At 37.0% G+C, this 21,813-nt stretch overlaps 1 protein-coding gene and 1 pseudogene across 2 annotated transcripts; one reads left to right on the top strand and one right to left on the bottom strand.

Annotated features, from left to right (window-relative positions):
- Window positions 1-1,121: 1,121 nt before the first annotated feature.
- On the bottom strand, window positions 1,122-3,669 carry LOC308346644 (aminoacyl tRNA synthase complex-interacting multifunctional protein 1-like; annotated as a pseudogene). The gene is made up of 2 exons: window positions 3,600-3,669; window positions 1,122-1,629 (listed from the first exon to the last, which is right to left on the bottom strand). The product of its transcript is annotated as an aminoacyl tRNA synthase complex-interacting multifunctional protein 1-like (transcript).
- Window positions 3,670-7,570: 3,901 nt separating this feature from the next.
- LOC308346854 (olfactory receptor 4K14) lies at window positions 7,571-8,512 on the top strand (the record flags this gene model as incomplete). Its single annotated transcript, XM_080809900.1, has 1 exon — window positions 7,571-8,512. The coding sequence occupies exon 1, from the start codon at window positions 7,580-7,582 to the stop codon at window positions 8,510-8,512; it is 933 nt and encodes a 310-aa protein (XP_080666026.1). The 5' UTR covers window positions 7,571-7,579.
- Between the last annotated feature and the right edge of the window lie 13,301 nt (window positions 8,513-21,813).

Raw genomic sequence — 21,813 nt, 5'->3', positions numbered from 1 at the left:
GATGCCTGGGAGCTCTGCTGCACTTAGGCACCCCTGGTCTAGGGGGTTCGGCCTATGGTTCGAACAGGCTAGGGTTTGGCCCCACTTAGCAGCGTGAACAACGTCCCTCACTGGAGCAGACTTCTAAAAGTTCTGATTTTGTATTCCACTGCTGTATCACTTGCTAGTACCAGCTGACAGAGGCTCCCTGCCCCTGTGGTTTATTGTCCCATAAATCGCCTCAGATTCACTTCTCTACACCTTCTACCTTGCAGAAAGTGGTCGCTTTTCTATTCATAGAGTTGCAGGTGTTCAGAATGTCTTGATAGCTATCTAGCTGAATTCCTGGGACCAGAAGAAATTAAGACTTCCTACTCTTCTGTCATCTGGGACTCTCTCCAAGTAACTGGAATTTAAATAAAAACTTGAAAAAAAAATAATCTTCAGGAAATCCTATTGGCTACAATTTCAAAATAAACCTGGCATCTGACTACTTCTGTCTTACAGTGTACATTTGTGGAATGAGCCATCATCAGAATTGGCCTGAATTAGTGAACTTGCTGCTTATCTGGCCTCCTAGCTTCTATCCTTGCCTTTTCCAACAGGAGCAGTAAGAGCTGTTCTAATGCTATCCTCTACTCAAAACTCACCCTAACCACTTCACTCAGAAGAGAAAGACGTGTGCTGGTGTGTCTTACAGGGCCCTGTAGGATTTATGCCCCACCTACAGTTGCTTATCATCCCAACCACTTTCCACCTTACTCCACTTTAGTTCTAGGAGTTGTTTGAATATCATCAAGCAGCAGCCACCTAAGGGCCTCCTCACTGGCTGTTCTCTCTGTGTTTTGCTTTTCCCAGAGGTACACATGGATGCTCCCATGTATTCCTTTAAGTCTTTGGTCAAAAGTCCTGTTCTCAGTAAGACCTATTCTTAACATCATATTTAAAATGAAAACTCTGGCAATCCCACTATCTCTTACTTACCTTGATTTTTTTTTCTTTAAACTTATTGTAAATTACCATTTTGTTTATGTTTAATTGTCTGCATTTTCTGTGAGAATGTAAATACTGTGAGGGAGACAATTGTTGATTTCATTCACCAATGCAACTCCAATGTAGTTCAGTAAATGAAGCATTTAATTTTATTTTATTCCACTATTGGTCATAGTTTGAGCCCTATACACTCCCTTCCCTTTTACCTCAAGGGGAGCTCCTTTACATGTGGTCACACACACATCATTAGTAAAGAGATCAGGCTAGATCTCCTCCCAAATCATCTTAGGATTTAGCTCCTTGCCAGGCCTCCAGGAAAAACATCAAAAATAATTCTGTCTCCAGGAATAGACCCATTAGGGGGTGCCAAGATTTCAGCCTTCTCAGGTGAACTACAACACATCACCATTGCTTGAGATATTACCCCCTTCATCTTTGCAGGTTTCAGGTTAGAAAGTAAATTCACCATCCAATTTTGCATCTATTCAAGAGGAACATGATTCACCAGGCCACTGACAACTGTTCTTGGGGCTGTTTCTCCAACATCTACTTCTTCTACATATAAAGAATCTGTATCAGGATGTTTTCTGGCAGTGATGATATAACCAACTCAAAGATCCAGATGAGAAACATCTACTGGCTTAGAGTCAGTGCTTCCTGCTCCTGAGAATGTGCACTACATGTGTAGCCTAGTGTCTCTCTCTCTCTTTTTTTTTTTTTTTAAGAAAACACCATTAGCCTTTCTTAATATATTGAAATATGTACTGAAAATTTGTTTTTCTTTTCATTATTTTCTGACACACTGATCTACTTTAATTCATTTTAAGTAATGTGGAAAAATTAAATTGTTATAAATTTTTATTTATTAATCTACACTTCTTAATAGACTTCTTTTGTCATAGAAATACTAGGTCTAGATCTATTGGCAGTTCTCAAGAAGACTGATTTATATTTCCAAAGTGTCTATCAAAAATGTATGCTTATTTACATTTTTTAAAGATTTTGTTTATTTGACAGAGAGTGCATGAGTAGGGGTGAGGGTAAGAGTGGCAGAGAGAATTCCAAGCAGATTCCTAGCTGAGTGTAGAGCCCAACTCTGTGGGCATAGTCTGACAACACTGAGATCATGACCTGAGCCAAAACCAAGAGTCTGACACTTAATCAACTGAGTCTCCTAGGTGCCCCCTGATATATATTTACAGTGAGGGAAGCAGTATTCCACAGCTTAAGAATATAGATTCTAGAGCCCATGCACCTGGGTTAGAACATCAACTCTGCTACTGACAGTATGTGTGTCCAAACATATTAGCCTCAGTCTCCTCATTTATACACTGGTAATGATGGTGTTTCTTTCACTAGACTTTTGTGAAGATTAATTGAAAGAATCAACTTGATATAGTACTGGCATAAAGAAAGCCCTGAAGAGACATCAAGTGTTATTTAAATTTATATTATTTTTATTATGAGATTAACTATTTTCATTAGACCTGACCATGAGTTTGATGTATTTATTCCACATCTGATATGTGAATAAAGATATGCCTTGGGGCACCTGGGTGGCTCAGTTGGTTAAGCGACTGCCTTCGGCTCAGGTCATGATCCCGGAGTCCTGGGATCAAAACCCGCATCGGGCTCCCTGCTTGGCAGGGAGTCTGCTTCTCCCTCCGACCCTTTCCCCTCTCATGCTCTCTCACTCTCTCTCTCCTCTCTCAAGTAAAAAAAAATAAATAAATAAAAAATAAAAAAAAAAAGATTAAAAAAAAAAAAGATATGCCTTGTTAAGTTTTATTTAACCAGGTCAATTTTTAATGTTTATTGGCCTATTAGTCTTCTTCCTTTTAAAAAATAATTTTCTTAAATTCTTTCCTTTTCTCTCTCTTCAAGTTTGCCTCACTTATTGATTTATAAATACTTTTTCTATATTAAAGATATTAGGGTTTTATCATCAAGGTTAAAATAGCCACACTGGAACTTTGTATGGATTAGAAAAAAAAGTGCTTCCAGGGCACAAACCCAGGCTCATTTAGGATATACTGTTTGTTGGAAGGGTGGGGCACCGGCTGAATATCAGCTCCCATACACCCTTTGGCCAGTAGGTCTAGAGCACTTAAAGTCTATACAACTCTATGTAGTGACTTTGGGGGTCACAATATTGGAGACAGAGTTAACAAGTTTGTAGTTGGATTTAAATTCTATTGTGTTGCTTCCTAAAATACAAAGTTGTTTGTTTGTTTTTTTTTCACATATTTTTGTGTATTTTGCTTTCTGAATTCTTCTATTACTGACTTTATATTTATGGTATTGGTCAGGATTTTCAGGTAAGAGAAACGGAGAGAGAAAGATGAGACAGTGACAGAAATAAAGAGACAGAGGATGAATGAGAGAGAGGGAGAGAGATAGAGAGAAAGAGAGAGAGAGAGAGATTTAATACAAGTAATGGCTCATTGTCTTTCAGAGCCTGGCAAGTTTAGAATCTAAATCTACAATGTGGACTGGAAGGCTGGAGTCCCGGGAGGGTTGATGGTACAGATGAAATTCAAAGACAGCCTCCTAGAGAGTTCTTTCTTGCTTGGGAAGACTGGTCTTTTTCTCCTCTTCAGAACTTCAGCTGATTGGGGAAGGCCCACCTACATCATGCAGGGCAATCTGTTTTACTCGGAATTCATCAACTTCTGTGGTAATTTGATTCAACAACATTCCTCCAAATTGACACATAATATTAATCACCGTGTTTAGGAAATATTCTCCTAACTCCAAACTAAATATTGACTCTGTTTGTTATCAGAAGCTTCTCAACAATTCTTGGCTTTACATAGTATATTTGTACCTGAATAATAACTGTATATCAAGAACAAATTAAATTGATGCATATAGGTTACTTCTTTTTAAAAATATTTTATTTATTTATTTGACAGAGAGAGAAAGATTACAAATAGGCAGAGAGGCAGGCAGAGAGGCAAGCAGAGAGAAAGGGGAAGCAGGCTCCCTCTGAGCAGTGAGCCTGAAGCAAGGCTTGATCCCAGGACCCTGAGATCATGACCTGAGCAGAAGGCAGAGGCTTAATCCACTGAGCCACCCAGGCGCCCCAACATATAGGTTATTCTACAGTTTTTCTTCAGCAATAATTATTTGTGTGTTTTCAAAAGAGAAACAAACTTAGAAAAGCTTTGTGATTCCCTTTAAGTGAAACACAATTATCTAAAGCCAATATAGAAAATGAGACTTTTTACTAAGATGCTGTCTTGTTAGTGAAATCCCTTATAAATTGGGTTGTGCTTATACACCTAATGTGGAATTGAATGTCATGCGAATTGTTGTAAATGTGATTATCATTCATCAGAAAATTCTGGGATATTTGTAATCAAGCATACAACCATTAGCAAAAGAAGCCTGAATTAACCTCAAATGATTTGGGGAGGTAAGTGGGATAACAATTATAAATAGTGTGAAAAGTAACCCAGAGACCAGGAGATTTCATTATTCATGAACATATAAATATGGAGAAAGCAAATATTTTGACACATAAAAATCTGATGTTCCAACATGTTGTGCTTTATCAAAATTACATAAAATAATGTGCAGGATTGGCAGATTTTCAGTATATTTTTAAAATGTAACTTGTTAATTTTATTATCTAGAGGAAAGAAAGGCACATTTTACAGTCTATTAACCTGACGAGGATATATATTATCCTGCTTAAACTATTAAAATAATTGCACCTGTGTTTATATAGAACCTGATGTCTTTAAATCTTTCTTCCCTGTCACTTGGGGAAATGAACATGACTTATTAGCACAAATTTCCACTTGAAAATATTCCCCAAGCTCCATTTTGGTAATTGGCCATCAATGTCCCATCTTTAAGGGATTATTAATTTGATGGAAGAGAGGATATAAATATTTATATCTAAAGTCCAAAGAAGACTCAAATCTGAAGCTCTTCAGCTTCTTAAAGTGATGCTTTTCTGGAATTATTTTCCAGGAGGAGGAGAAAGAGAAAGAGATTATTAAATCTTCTATAGGATAAAAAATATGTATGTTTTCAGAAGCTCCATTCAGGTATAGTAGATTTGAAAAAAAAGTTGAGGGATCGGCAGCACCAGCGGTGAACATCTAACCCCAGGTTAGTAAACAGCCTTTGATACACATTTAGTGAATTTGTGTCGGAACATACAAGTCAACCAGAGACTAATTCATTCCATTATTTTTTTACATTAAAATTGTTGGAGGAAATAATATTAACTTGTCAGTTAAAATCAAATTTTGTCATTGTTGTATTTGTTTCCCAAGTAGCATTTGTAGGTATACAAAATCAACTTCATTGTTTCTGATTATAAATTTAGGATTTAACAATCTTTAAAATGTCTTTGAAAATCACAGCGTGTTCTCTGAAATCAGAGCCCTATTTAAGTTTATTTATTCCACTATTTTTAGCATCCATTTTCAAAAATGTTTTATTGATATATAATTTACGTACCAAAAACTCCACTTATTTCCAGGGTACAATTCAATGGTTATTAGTATATTTACAGAGTTGTGCAACCATCACCAATATCCAATTTCAGAGCATCTTTGATTCAATAACAAGTTAAACATTTCTTTATTTTTGTTTTCCAAGTTTTCCATTTGGGAAATCTCTAGAAAACCCGTTTATGTTTTAGGTTTATATGTGAAAATTCTTATGGCCTTTGAGCAAAAACATGTCAATAAAAGAGTGGCCATTGTGGTCTGTAATATGTATGTTAGCTAATATCAGTGCCATCTAATTAAGTCTGTGAGGAGATCCTGAATTGTCTTCAGCAGTGTTTAACTTCAGATATATAATCCCATTTTAAAGAGGGGTAGCACCTATTCCTAAAAATTCTTGCAATTAAATCTTTTAATATAATCCATTTATAAAAGTTCAAGAGGAACAAGAGAATCTGAGTCTCTGTTATCCTTACAAAAACCTGGTTGAGACTGGTGCTATTCAAGTGGACTAAAACAGGTACAATAACCATAGAATTCCTCTGGATTTTTAATTCTATCACAATATCATGTTCACATCATTAGAATATTTCAGATCTGGAACATGTAACTTTACCTCCCTTTAAGTAGCCTTACCAAACTATTATTTCATGTTATAGTCTTCAATTTCGGAAAGGGCCAACATAATAAAAGTTCATACAAAGGACAGTTCTGCATCATTTGTGAAATTACTCATGAAGAGTTCTGGTCAATGTCTTTATAAAGATCTTTATACAAGGGGCACCTGGGTGGCTTAGTGGGTTGAGGCCTCTGCCTTCCGCTCGGGTCGTGGTCTCAGGGTCCTGGGATCGAGCCCCGCATTGGGCTCTCTTCTCAGCAGGGAGCCTGCTTCCCCTTCTCTCTCTGCCTGCCTTTCTGCCTACTTGTGATCTCTCTCTGTCAAAATAAATTTTTAAAAAAATTTTATACAATGTCTTCCTCTTAGTGAGACAACTGGGGTACCACCTCATTACTCATGATAAACTGATAATGTGACCTATCCATCCCAAACCAGTTCTTCTGCAAGTTCAGAACTACATTCTTATTCAAATGCTGAACTTATCAGTACTCATGTACACTGTGAAAGCTACCCCCTCCCTCAAATTATTGCATAGGTTTTATGCTCTGGTTCATGTTGAGAGGTCTTGGAAAATGTTTCTTTAATTGAAGCCATTCTAAAATCTTCAATAAGTAGTCAATTTATACACAATAAATACAAATGAATTGGATCATTGGCTTTTTAATCCCAAACCCAGATGATTAATAGAGATGACAAGAGCAGTAATAAAATGTGGGATCAGGGGAAGTGTATGAACCTTAGGTTAATTGACTTATTTCCTTTTTCATTTATTTATTTATTTATTTATTTATTATTAATTTTATTTATTTTTTTTATTTCATATCAGTGTAACAGAATTCATTGTTTATTCACTACACCCAGTGCTCCAGGCAATTCGTGCCCTCCATAATACCCACCACCTGGCTCCCCCAACCTCCCACCCCCCGCCCCTTCAAAACTCTCAGATTGTTTTTCAGAGTCCATAGTCTCTCATCGTTCATCTCTCCTTCCAATTTCCAACTCCCTTCTATACTATTGCTTTATTAACTGAAGAGAGAATGGGAAACTCCACGTTACATAGCCATGGTCTGAATGCGTGAGCTTCTGAGTGAGCAAATGAATATGGAAGGAAGAGATAATTTTATTACTACCAGGAAAAGTCCCTGAAGGAGTCTGGATTGTCTAGATTTCAAAGCACGCATTGTAGAGAAGCCTGCAAAAGTCCATCAATTTGTTTAAAATTCATTATGTTTCACACTTAAAATGGGTGAATTTTGGTAGGTAGGTACATTTTATCTTAAGTGGATTTAAAAAAAAAATTTAAAAGGAAGATTCTAAACAGCCTAAATATGGAGACAAGCAAACTCTATTGTTGGACTTGGATTTAATCATCTCTATATTGTATTTTATATTTTGTCTTTCAAATTAAAATTACATTCAGATAAAATTAGGTGATCACTTTCATGTGCCTGATAGTTGGAAGGCCCTTTCATGTCCACCTCTTTTCTTTATAGATTCAGGACAAAATCTGAAACTTGAGATAATGGAGCTGCAGAATTACTCCCTTGTGTCAGAATTTGTGTTGTATGGACTCTGCACTTCACAACACCTCCAACACTTTCTCTTTATATTTTTCTCTGGGATCTATATGGCCACTGTGCTGGGTAACCTCATCATTGTGGTCACTGTAATTTCTGACTCCCACTTGCACTCCTCTCCTATGTACTTCCTGCTGGGAAATCTATCTTTCTTAGATATATGGCTAGCCTCATTTGCCACCCCCAAGATGATCAGGGACTTTCTTAGTGATCGAAAGCTCATCTCCTTTGGAGGATGTATGGCTCAAATCTTCTTCTTGCACTTTATCGGTGGGGCTGAGATGGTACTTCTGGTTTCTATGGCCTATGATAGATATGTGGCTATATGCAAACCTTTGCATTACATGACCATGATGAGCCGGCAGACTTGCGTGGGGCTGGTGTTGGTTTCATGGGTCATTGGATTTGTGCACTCCATCAGTCAAGTAGCCTTTACTGTGAATTTACCTTACTGTGGCCCCAATGAGGTGGACAGCTTCTTCTGTGATCTTCCTCTTGTGATCAAGCTTGCCTGCATGGACACCTATGTCCTGGGTATACTTATGATCTCTGACAGTGGGTTGCTCTCCATGAGCTGTTTTCTGCTCCTCTTGGTGTCTTACACTGTTATCCTCATCACTGTCCGAAAGCGTGCTGCTGGTGGGGTATCCAAAGCACTCTCTACATGCTCTGCACACATCATGGTAGTCACACTCTTCTTTGGGCCCTGCATTTTCATTTATGTGTGGCCTTTCAGTCGGTTCTCTGTGGACAAGCTCCTGTCTGTGTTTTATACCATTTTTACTCCACTCTTGAACCCTCTTATCTACACATTGAGAAATACAGAGATGAAAACAGCTATGAGGAAACTATGTAACCAACGTGTGACTTCTCACTGAATTCCAGCTTTCCTTAGACCTACGTGTTCTTACTCATTCAGGGGATATTCTTTCTTTAATAGGATTCTGCATAAATATTTCATCCTGATGTTTTATTGGTATAATTTGTATTGTATTATATTACAGAGAAATAGTTGTGGATTACAACAAAAATCATGTATGTAAATTTATTCTATATAATTTCATACTTTAAATAAAATTTTATAATATCACTTTATGGTATCACTATCTTATACTCTAAGATTTATAATACATTATAACAATTATTATAATTTTATTATATAATTTTGTATTATAAATACAATTTATAAGTATAATATAACTGCATTGTAATGTAATATTAGAATTGTATAGTAATTACTATGTAATGTAACTTTATGTAAACAGATATACATGTACATACACTTTCAACCCACACATTCACTTTGGAATGGACTTGGTGATTTTCTTTGTTAAACCAGATTTCTTTTCATAGTTTATTTTCTTTACAATATTTATAGAAAGTGATTTTAATCTCCTAATTTTGTTCAATATACTAAGAGCTGTCAGTTTGTAAGCATTCAAGACATGAAACATTCAGCAGAAGGAAGGTATGTGAGAATAAAATGTTCTATTGATCTTTATCCTGGTTTTTAAAGCCTGAGAGGAGGGAAAAGACACTATTTCAAAATCTTATTGACATAAAAGGAAACTTTTTCTTGGGAATGTGTATTATGCTTAAACTTTATATTGAAAAAAAATGAATGTATGTCAGTGAAATTCAATTACAGAAGTTAATCTTCACACAGGGTAAATCAAGGTATTTTACCAGAAAGTAATTTTCACACAGGGTATTTTATGGGTTAATATTTTATGGTGTAAAATAAGCTATTGTGTTACTATTTAAAATTCACTGGAGTAGGAAATTAATAAATTTTAACCCACAGACTTTAAATAAACCATACATCTACATTGTTTCTTATTGAGTTGATTCTGTCCCTTGGGGTGGAATCTATTAGGAAGGGTGTTTGAGTACCACAGAGTCAGATCTTATGCTGAGTTTTTAAATGCCTTTGGATCCTAAAAAGACAATTATAAGCAAGGGTTAACATTTGTATTAACTGAACTAATTGTCAAAGAATTCAATCAATATTCTTGTATGTTGATTCTGAAACATCAAACGAAAGGAGAGAATTGGCCAATGACTGGATTACTTGAGAAACTGGATGAAATTTCTAATAATTTTGGACAGTGTTTTCAATAAAGAGAAATATGTTCCTGGGTACTTGTGGCTTCTCCTATGGCTATAGTCTCGCACATTTTCATAAACACTAAAAGAATATAGTTTGAAAACTGCCTTGGGATAAATTTCTCAGGAATCTTCTTGTTTGCTACTGTAGTAATACTATGTTTTGGAATTCCATAAGACTTCGGCCGTGTCAATTTTTAGGACCAATTATACCCCGTATGTGAACAATTAAAGAGCTTCAAAGCTCCACTCTTTTTTCATTACAGCATTATTTAAAATAAACAATATATGGAAGTAACCAGTGTCTATGCAAAGATGAACGGATAATACAGAATATAAATCAGCCATTAAAAAAGAATGATGTGGGGCACCTGGGTGACTCAGTGGGTTAAGCTTCTGCCTTCAGCTCAGGTCATGATCTCAGGGTCCTGGGATCGAGTCCTGCATTGGGCTCTCTGCTCAGCAGGGAGCCTGCTTCCTCCTCTCTCTCTGCCTGCCTCTCTGCCTACTTGTGATCTCTGTCAAATAAATAAAATCTTAAAAAAAAAACCAAAAGAATGAAGTGTTACCCCTTAGACAAAATGGCTGGACCTGGAGGGTATCATGGTAAGTGAAATAAGTTAGAGGAGGACAAATACCTTATGATTCTTATATGTGGAGACCAAAAAACAAAGCAAACAAACTGAAGAGAAACAGATGACAGAGAAGAAACTGGCAGTTGTCAGATGGGAGGAAGGTGGAGCTGGGCAAAGTAGTTGAAGGGCATTAAGAGATACAAACTTTCAGTTATAAAATAAATAAGTCAGGGATATGATACATAGGGAATATAGTCAATAACATAGTAATAACCTTATAAGTTGACAGTAACTAGACTTCCTGAGGGGAACATTTCATAAAGTATAAAAATATTGAATCAATCTGATACATACTTCAATAGAATATTGTATGTCAATTATATTTCAATTAAAATAAAGAAAGAGTGGATACCAACATAGCTTTTAGGACAATGATACCTTTTTCGTATATTGTTGAAGAGAGCAAAAGCAGGGTTAAAATCTGAAAGTGAAAAGTTTTATTTATAAACATGCTAGAATACATTGAAATAAAAAAGGAAGAAAACATATTGTGTCTTTAGAGGTTAAATCCCATTATAAATGAACATTGTGTCTATGGGAGTCTATTTCATGTTTTTCTCTTAATGCCTTTATTTAAAAATTTTGCGGAGCATTTGAGTTTCCCTCTGAACAAACGGGAAAAGAAGTGTTGGTTATCCCAACCCCCGACCCCTCCCTCCTGCCAAATAAGGCCCAGCTGGGAGGGCATTTCTGTTGCCTCTGAAATCTTGAAATAAACATCAGAAGAAACAGCATCAAGTGTCAATGCTGCACTAAGGCAGGCAGTGGATCCTAGAAACCTGTCTGCCAGAGCATCATCACCCAGTCTGCATCGCAAGAACACGCAGGGGCTCCAGGCTGTGGTGGAGCCTGGGGTGAGCCAGGTGCGGGCGCAGCAGGGAGTCCGGGCCAGGGCCACGGGGGCTGACGGGAGGGCCACCAATAAAGCGTTCAGGAGGTGGTGCAGCGCTGGCGTGCCTTCCTTCAGGCCTCTGGGCTTGCATGTCTCCTGCTCTACCCGGCTGAGGCGGCTGGTGTTGGCCAGAGGGCCTCGGGGCAGGGTCAGTCACTGGTCGAGCACACACCCGGGCCAGGCCTGGCCGCCTGTGTGAGGCCTCAGGTGTGCCTTACTAGCTCCTTGAAGGGCAGAGAGGCCTTCCTGACAAACGTGGGTGTGCTTGCCAGCGGAGACTCCTGCAAGACATGGCCTGATTCCTGTTGCGGACTCCGTAGATGTCAACGGCCATTTGTGGGGGACGCTGGATCTCCATCAGGTAGGTGAGCTGTCAGCACGCCAGGGTGGAGGTGGCCCCAGGTGGTGTTGAAGATCCGGATCGCGTCTTCGTTCTGGCCGGGTCGCCTTGTGGAAGATCATGCCCCAGGTGTTGTCCTCCTGCAGTGCCCCTCTATGTGTGATGTTCCTGCAAGGCTCCTTCTTGATGGGCCCCACATAATGGCCCATCTTGAGTGTTCACCAGATAGGCTTCTGGTATAGCCCTCCTTCCTCGGGCCCTGTAGCTGGGGCCTGTATTGTGGTGATGTTGTCACAGCATATGCAAACAGGGAATGAGAACTTTGGATTCCAGAACTTTGTCCCGACCTTGGGCAACCATCTGTGGGGGATGGGGCCGTGATTTCAGAGTTGTGTGGGTCAGACAGCAGTTGTGGTCAGTCTGGTCCCAAAACTGACTGGGAAAATAAGTTGTGGTTGTTTCAGGGAGGGGGTGATGAGTGCTATTTTACAGGTCATCTTAATTAAAATGCCAAAATGGAGGGCTTCCGGAGGGTTCCTGAGAACAAGACTCAGAGAAGGGGCTAGTCTTTTAGTGTCTACCATTTCAATTGAGACTACATTCTTTAGGGAGGAGAATCCCGTCATCACCATTTCAGATTCTGCAGTGCTTCCATTGTGCGGTAACATGGGAAAAAAAAAAATAAGTAGAGAATAGAGAGAAGTTAAAAGGAAATCTATCTGCCTTGGGATTAATTTCCTTAGTTATTATTGATGTAATAATGATTATTGACTTTGTAGATTATAGAGATAGCCACTTTTTTCCAAGATATGTCTACTATTTATACATTTGTTCAGTTAATGTCAGGCACCACTATGTTTCAGATTAGATCACACATTCTCAGTGTATTGGAATAAAAACAAGGAAACGGTCACGAAATATGCTGTCATGTGAGGTCTATGATAGTGATAAACATGGTATTTGAGTGCAGGAGAGGGAAATTTAATCCAGTCCTCATGGTTAGGAAACACTTCCCTTATTAACTCAATTTTTCTCTGATTTCCAAGGATTTTGTATTTTCTCTTATTACTACACACACACAGGGTGCTTTGCACAGAGCCAGTCCTCTAGTAAATGCTGATAGATACTAGATTACACAGGTGTTCATGATTTTGTAGATCTATCCAGTGACTCTTTTTTATTTTGTATTTATTTTTTATTTTTATTTAAACCAAGTGGCTCTTATCTGCAATCTGTGCCCAGCTCTTTATCTTGCTTTGACCAAATCCGTGAAGATAGTGTGAACTCTTGCACCCTCATTTTACATGCAGAAATCCCTGGATTTTAGTTGTCTGTACGGGAGGAGATTCCTGCTTGAATTGTTAGTGAAACTTGAGCGAGCAAAATCACCAGTTTTCCCCCAACTATGGGCTTTTGTAGGGAATTTGTCATTGTCCGTGCACAGGGAAGGGCAGATTGGATGTTTGTTTGTTTTTTAAATTAAATTCTGGTTACTTAATGTGCTTGGATGGCTCAGTGGCTTAATCATCTGCCTTCAGCTCAGGTCATGATCCCAGGGTCCTTGAATGGAGCCCCACATCTGGCTCTCTGCTCAGCAGAGAGCCTGCTTCCCCCTTCTCTCTCTGGCTGCCTCTCTGCCTACTTCTGATCTCACTCTTTGTCAAATAAATAAACAAAATCTTTAAAAATAAATAAATAAATGCTAAATGCTCAAAGAGGAGCCCTTAAATGTAAGGATTTCCATTTGAAGTAAAATTCCATTCCTATACATGGGGAGATGAGTTTTTCTTCATTCCTCTGTCTTCTTCCTTGAACAGATGCAGCTTGAAGAAGAAAAGGTTAGGAAGAATTTCATAGAAAGAAATATGTGTCCAGCCATTGGGTTTCCTGGTATTGCCTCCTTCCTCCATTAGGAGGGCCCAGAGGATCTTGCCCAAGGAAGGGGCAAGCTGTGTGATTCTATGCTCCTGTTTAAGAAACACTTCCTCCATAGGTTTGAATATTTGATAAAGGAAATCAACTTTCATTTTTCATGGGCCCTCCTTCTGTGCTCCCAGGGAAGCTATACTTTAACATTTATCAAGATTAGAATGGCTCAACCAGGCTTCAGAGTGTAGACTGTTTCTGTCCCAGCATACTTTGCACTTCTGCTTCAGTATCAGATAAACTAAAAGAAATACTTCAAACTAAAGGTAAGAATAAAAATCTCCCTAAGTTCTGATTCCATACATCCAAAGCCCTATATGTATAAAAAGCAGAAGATAAAGTTTATAATTTTCTGGTGTCCTTTCTCATGATGATTTGCAACACTTTTCTTTGTTAAGAGTTATTTATTTTTAGAGAGAGTATGGGTGTGTGTATGCATGCATGGGAGCATGAGGATTTGGAAGGTGGAAGGGTGGGGCAGACAGAGAGGGGGAGAGAGAGAATTTCAAGCCAACTCGCCTCTGAGCATGAAGCCCAACATGGGGCTAGATCTCATGACTCTGAGATTATGACCTGAGCCAAAATCAAGAGTCAGACCCTCAACTGACTGAGCCACCCGGCAACCAGATTTTTAACTCCTGATGTAACAAAAAGCATATATAACTCCATAAAATTAAACATTCCTTCTCCTGAGCACACTCTTTGTAAAGATTGTATATCTCAGGCACCAGTCCTAACCTGGATTCCAATGAAACTTTCTCTTTCTGAAGTTCTAAAAGATTCGTTTATTTTTGTTGACATATCTAGAGTCAGACTTTCTAGGATTAAAACCCTGGTGTTATATAATTTTGATACTACATCTGTTTTCAATGAACGATTAAATCTGAAGTTTTCAGGTCTATCTTAGTTAAATTCAGTCCATTTCCATTTTTATCTAGATTCTTCAAATGTAGGTATTTTGAAAATTAGAGACTATGACAATTATCTGAGTATGCAAGTCTTTCCTCTTTGAGACTGTGGTGTGAAGGCTAGCTTTCTTGGGCATACCAGTTTCTCAGCTTTATCTCCTCAACTAAGGAAGTTCATCAGACTCCATCTGGGTTTCTTTTCTCTGTGCTGCAGCCTTGAATCTCTCACAGCAAAAAAGCCTGGACACTTGTAGGACTCCATTTATTTGTTTCCTGTCTCAGGGACTACTGTATCCTTCATTGCCTGAAGTCCAGGATTCTGAGAATGGTTATTTCATGTTTTTAAGTTGTCTCAGATAGGAGAGTAAGTCCAGTCTGTGTTACTCCATGTTAGGCAGAAGCAGAAGACATGGGCCATGTGAGAGATAGAAAATTTCTTTTCCTGAAAATAAGCCTAGATATAAGTGAGATAAATGGAGTGTAAGATTCTAGTGATAACTATTAGAGATGCTGGGTGGAAATTAGAGGTTCATCATGAGGTTGAAAGAGTAAGAAAACTCAAAGTTTATACTCTTGAATTCACAGCTTTTCTCAATCATAAACTAAAAACAGTAACCTGAAATAGTAGAGAGTAGCTCCATTGCCAATTCCTGAGACCTAGCAATTGAATAATTTCTTTGCATTCTGTCAAATGATTTTTTTCTGCATGCATTAAAATAAAAGAGTTTTTCTTTAATCTATTAGAGTTTTTCTTTAATCTATTAGTATTACGCTGGGAATTTCTGTAAAATTGATCCATCTTTTCATAAATCATCCTGGCATTAAACCCAATTGATTTGGGAATGCTCAAATACAGTATTGGTTTGAATTTGTAAAGTGTTAATTTTTTTGCAACTGTTATAGTAATTAGTGAGGTTGGTTTATAATTTTATTTTGATGTTCTTTTCTTCTTTGGCATCTTATGATAAGTTTGAGAACTTACTTTTTCCTGAAATACTTCTTTGGAAGGGAAGACATTTATTTTCCAGAAAATTTATCAAGATCTTTTATAAAGTTTTTACAGCCTGGTACATTGGGGAAGGATTAAGCAGGGGAAAGTATTGCTACCAAAATCCAGTTTCTTTTGGCATTTTTGTTTGGATCCTGCCAGAAGTATATTTTATAGTTATTGAAATTAATAACACTTTATCTTTCTACCATTAATATGTAAACATTTTTACTGAAGAATTACATGCATTCAGAAGAGTACACAAATAATAGTTTTATGACTCAGTAAAATTTCAAAATGTGAACACAGTTGTGTTACCATCACCCGCATGGAGAAACACTGTCAGTACACCATAAAGCTCCTTCACTTCTCCTTTTATTTTCTACTACTAAGGGTATGGTTATGACTTTTTATGCAAGCATTATTTTTTTCTTTTCTTGAACTTATAGAAATTAAATTATGCAGTACCTGCACTTGTAGCACAGTAATCTGTAAATGACTATTCTTTTTGTTTTCAAAATGTATGGTTTTGAGTTTCTTTTTCTTGTTCCCAGATCAGAACTCTGGGAAAATGTGACATAAGCTGTTATACTGGGAACCCTGGGCTCATTTCCAGTATCACAGGAAAAACTTTGTTTTTTTTGTAATTTTTTAAATTATTTTTTTCAGTGTTCCAGGATTCATTGTTTATGCATCACACCCAGTGCTCCATGTAATAATACATGCCCTCCTTAATACCCACCACCACGCTCACCCAGCCCCCCACCCCCCTCGGTTTGTTTCTCAGAGTCCATAGTCTCTCATGGTTTTTCTCCCCCTCCAATTTCCCCCAACTCACTTCCCCTCTCCTCACAATGTATTCCGTGTTATTCCTTATGCTCCACAAGTGAGACCATATGATAACTGACTCTCTCTGCTTGACTTATTTCACTGAGCATAATCTCCAGTCCCATCCATGTTGATGCAAAAGTTGAGTATTCGTCCTTTCTAATGGAGGCATAATACTCCATGTTATACATTCGTCTGTTGAAAGGCATCTTAGCTCTTTCCACAGTTTGGTGATTATGGCATTGCTGCTATGAACATTGGGGTACAGACAGCCCTTCTTTTCACTGCATCTGTATCTTTGGGATAAATACACAGTAGTGCATCTTCAAGGTCATAGGGTAGCTCTATTTTTTCTTAAGGAATCTCCAAGTTGTTTTCCAAAGCAGCTGCACCAACTTGCATTCCCATCAACAATGTTAGAGGGTTCCCCTTTCTCCACATCCTCTCCAACACGTGTTGTTTACTATCTTATTAATTTTGGCCATTCTAACTGGTTTAAGGTGGTATCTCAGTGTGGTTTTGATTTGAATCTCCTTGCTGGCTAGTGATGATGAACATTTTTTCATGTGTCTGTTAGCCATTTGTATGTCTTCTTTGGAGAAGTGTCTGTTCATGTCTTCTGCCCATTTTTGGATATGATTATCTGTTTTGTGTGTGTGGGAATTTGAGGAGTTCTTTATAGATCTTGGATATCAGCCTTTTGTTTGTAAAGTGATTTGCGAATGTCTTCTCCCATTCCATGGGTTGCCTCTTTGTTTTGTTGACTGTTTCCTTTGTTGTACAGAAGCTTTTGATCTTGATGAAGCCCTAAAAGTTCATTTTCACTTTTGTTTCCTTTGCCTTGGAGACATGTTTTGTTTTTTTTTTTTTAATTTTTAATTTATTTGACAGACAGAGATCACAAGTAGGCAGAGAGGCAGGCAGAGAGAGAGAAGAGGAAGCAGGCTCCCCACCGAGCAGAGAGCCCGATGCGGGACTTGATCCCAGGACCCTGAGATCATGACCTGAGCTGAAGGCAGAGGCTTAACCCACTGAGCCACCCAGGCGCCCCCTTGGAGACATGTTTTGAAAGAAGTTGCTGTGGCCGATGTTGAAGAGATTACTGCCTAAGTTCTCCTCTAGAATTTTGATAGATTCCTGCCTCACATTGAGGTCTTTTATCCATTTCAAGTTTATCTTTGTGTGTGGTATAAGAGAATGGTTTCGTTCTTCTACACGTAGCTATCCTATTTTCCCAGCACGATTTATTGAAGAGACTGTCTTTTTTCCACAGTATACTTTTTCCTGATTTGTTGAAGATTAGTTGACCATAGAGTTGAGGGTCCATATCTGGGCTCTCTACTCTGTTCCACTGGTCAATGTGTCTGTTTTTGTGCCAGTACCATGCTGTGTTGGTGACCACAGCTTTGTAGTTAAAGCTTGAAATTAGGCAAAATGATGCCCCCAGTTTTGTTTTTCTTTTTCAACATTTCCTTAGCAATTCGGAGTCTCTTCTAGTTCCATACAAATTTTAGGGTTGTTTGTTCCAGCTCTTTGAAAAATGCCAGTGGAATTTTAATTGGGATGGTATTGAAAGTATAGATTGCTCTAGGGAGTATAGACATTTTAATAATATTTATTCTTCCAATCCATGAGCATGGAATGGTCTTTCATCTTTTTGTGTCTTCTTCAATTTCTTTCTTGAGTGTTCTGTAGTTCCTCAAGTACAGATTCTTTACCACTTTGGTTAGGTTTATTCCCAGGTGTCTTATGGTTCTTGGTGCTATAGTAAATGGAGTCGATTCTCTAATATCCCTTTCTATATTTTCATTGTTAGTGTATAAGAAAGCAACTGATTTCTGTACATTGATTTTTAATCCTGCCAAATTACCAAATTGCTGTATGAGTTCTAGTAGTTGGGGTGGAGTCTTTTGGGTTTTCCATATAAAGTATCGTGTCATCTGTGAAGAGAGAGAGTTTGACTTCTTCTTTGCCAGTTTGAATACCTTTTATTTCTTTTTGTTGATGGGAAAAGCTTTTAAAAAATTCACATGAAGGGGCACCTGGATAGCTCAGTTGGTTAAGCAGCTGACTGTTGATTTTGGCTCAGGTCAAGATCTCAGGGTTCTGGGATGGAGCCCCACATCAGGCTCTGCACTCAGCAGGGAAACTGCTTGAGAATCTCTCTCTCCCTCTCCTTTTGCCCCTACCCCACCTCCCTGCATTTGCTCTCTCTCAAATAAATAAATCTTTAAAAAGTACTAAAAAAATAAAAATTCACATAAAGTAGGGTGTTTCCAGTAGGTCTTTGTCAATATCCTTTCTAAAATTAAGGAATTTCCTACTATTTTCATTCTCCTTGGGATTTTCATCATAAGTGGGTAATGAGTTTTGTCCAATATCCTACATTTGTTGAATTAAATAAACAGCTATTTTTATCTTTTACAACTTCTTTTGCTGTTGGTTCTATTCCATGCATCATAGTTTTAGTGCTTTGCTTTTAATAACATTTTCAATTTTTGTATTGCCAGTATATAGAAATATATTTCTATAGTAGACTTTTAAAACTTCATATTTTTAAATACAGATTTAGAAGTATTGTAAATATGGTGCAGAAGGGTCCTTTGTGCTTTTTATCTGATTTCTTTCAAGGCTTATATTCTATATGCTTATCATATAGGATCAAATTCAGGAAATTGACATCAGAGCAATATATATGCTTGATTCTAAGTCATTTTGTCACTTGTTAGGTTCATGTAACCACGAGGCCAGTTAAGATATAGAATTATTCCATCACCACAGTTCTCTCTTGTGCCCATTCTTCCCATCATCTTTAACCCCTGGCAACAACTAATCTGTTTTCAATCTCTATAATTTTGTCATTTGTAAAATGTTATGTAAGTGAAATCAAACAATATGGTGTCTCTTGAGATTGAGTTTTTCTCATTTAGAATAATGCTCTTGCAATCCACTCAAGTTGTTGCAGTGTCAATGGTCTATTCTTTTTTTATTGCTGAGTAATATCCCATGGTTTGGGTATTGTACAGTTTATTTAATCACACACTTATTGGGGAACATTTTGGTTGTTTCAAGTTGTTGATTTTTACAAGTAAAGGTGCCAAACATTTGTGTCCAGTTTGTTGATATAAATTGTTGTTCTCTGAGATAAATGTCCAGGCGTGCTGTTGCTGGGATAAATGGCAACTGTGTGCGTAGTCATTTCAGAAACTGTCAACTTATTTTGGAGAGGGGCTGGACCATTTTACATTTCCATTGAAATGTATGAGAAATCCAATTCATCCACATCTTCACCAGTATTTAGTATTCTCATTATTTTTTAAATTTTAGCTGTTTTAGTAGGCATGTAGTAATATCCCAACATGGTCTTAGTATGAATTTCCCTCAAGACTAGTGATGCTGAACATCTTTTCAAGTATTTGCTACCGATGTATATACTTTAGTGAGATATTTCTATTCAGTTTCTAATTGGATTTTTTTTTCCCTTGTGGAGCTGTGAGAATTCTGTACCCATTCCAGAGATAGGTAATTTTTCAGATCTGTGTCTTAGAATTTCCTTGAGAATGTAGGGCTATTTAGATTAACTATTTTATGTTGGGTGAGTTAGGCTAGTTTGTGCATTATGATAACAAAGACCATTTTGTTTAAGTTGCCAAATGTATATGTGTAGATTTATTGGCAGTATTCTCTTATTTTATTGATATCTGCAAGTTATATGGTGGTATTCCATTTTATTCCTGACATTGGTGACTTATGTCTTCTTTTATTTTTTCAGTCTTGCTAGGGATTTATTTATTTTATTGATCTTTTCAAAGAGGCAGATTTTTATATGATGATTTTCTGTTTTTGTTTTTGTTGTTGTTGTCGTCGTCATCATTGTTTTCAATCCCTTTGATTCCTGCTCTTCTCTCTATAATGTATTTTCGCTTGCCTTGGATTTATTTTCTTATGTTTCCAGGTTCTTGATGTGAGAACTTATATAACTGATTTGAGACTTTCCTTTTTTCTAATATAAGCATTTCATGGTATAAAAAGCCCTTTCAGTGTTCATTTAACTTTGTCCCATGAATTTAGATATATTGTATTTTCATCTTCATTCAATCCATTACATGTTTTTTCCAGTCCAATATATTTTTTATTGTCCTTGAAATTCCTGCTGTGACTCATGGATTATTTAAAAGTGTTTTGTTTCCAACTGTTTGGAAATACCCAGTTATCTTTATATTCCTGCTTTCCAGTTTGAATGAACCATAGTTAGAGAAAAACCTTTGTACAACTTTAATTGTTTTAAATTTTTCGAGGTTATTTTATGGCCCAAGATACAGTCTGTTTTGGTAATTTTGTGAATATTTGAAAAAACTTTTCTCTTGTAGTTGGATGGTGTATTAAAGAAATGTCGATTAGGTTTTGTCAGTTGGTGGTATAGTCAAATTCTTCTTTATACTTGCTGAATTTCTGTCTAGTTCTGTGAGTTGTTGAGGAAAGGGGCATTGAAGTCTCTAAAATAAAATTGTGAATTTGTCTGTTTTTCGTTCCAGCCCTATCAGTTTTTCCTTCACAAACTTTGCAGTTCTCTTGTTTGGTGTATATATATTTTGGGTAGCTATTCTTATTGGCCTATCCCCTTTTTCACTGTGTAATGTCCTTCTCTGTATCTGGTAATTTTCTTTTGCTCTGAATGTTTCTGATATTAATAGAGTTGTTCTAGCTTCTTCGGTGTTTGCTTCATATATCTAATTTTCAACTACTGTATCATTATGTTTGAATTCAGTTTCATAAAGATGGCATTAAAGGGTCATTTTTCCATTTTTGCCAATATCTGTCCTTAAATTGGTGAATTTAAACTTTTTAATGAAATGCTAATATGTTAATGCTGATATGGAGTCTCCCTATGTATTTTTTTTTATTTTATGTTTGTTTCCTCATTTTTCATTGCTCTCTCTCTCTTTTTTTTTTTTTTTTCTCTGCTGTCCTGGACTTACTTGAATATTTAGAATTTTATTGTGATCTATCTGTAGAGGCTTTAGTGTATCTCTTTTTTTCCAGCTTTATTGAGATATAACTAACATACAATGTGTAAATTTTAGCTATAAAATGTTTTGATTTTATACACATAATTTTCAAAATGATTATCACTATAGTGTTAACACCTTCATCAAATCACACAATTACTTTTTTGTGGTTAGAATGTTTAATATTACACTCTCAACAATCTTAAAATATATAATACATTATTATTAAATATAATCTCAGGCTGTACATATGGTCTCCAAAACTTATTGGTCCTATAGCTGGAAGTTAAACCCTGTAACTGACTTTTCTGAGTTCTCCCATATACCAAGCCCTGGTAATAACATTGTTTTTTTTACCTTCTGTAAGCTAACATTTTTAGATTCCACATATAAATAATATCATACAGCATTTGTCTTTCTCTGACTTATTTCACTCAGTATAGCGCCCTCAAGATCCATCCATATTGTCACAAATGGCATAATTTCCTTTATTCTCATGGCTGAATAATATTCCTCTGTGTGTGTGTGTGTGTGTGTGTGTGTGTGT

This window comes from Martes martes (genome assembly GCF_963455335.1).
Source record: "Martes martes genome assembly, chromosome: 7".
Lineage (NCBI taxonomy): Eukaryota > Metazoa > Chordata > Mammalia > Carnivora > Mustelidae > Martes > Martes martes.
This window is presented reverse-complemented; position numbering and strand designations above follow the sequence as displayed.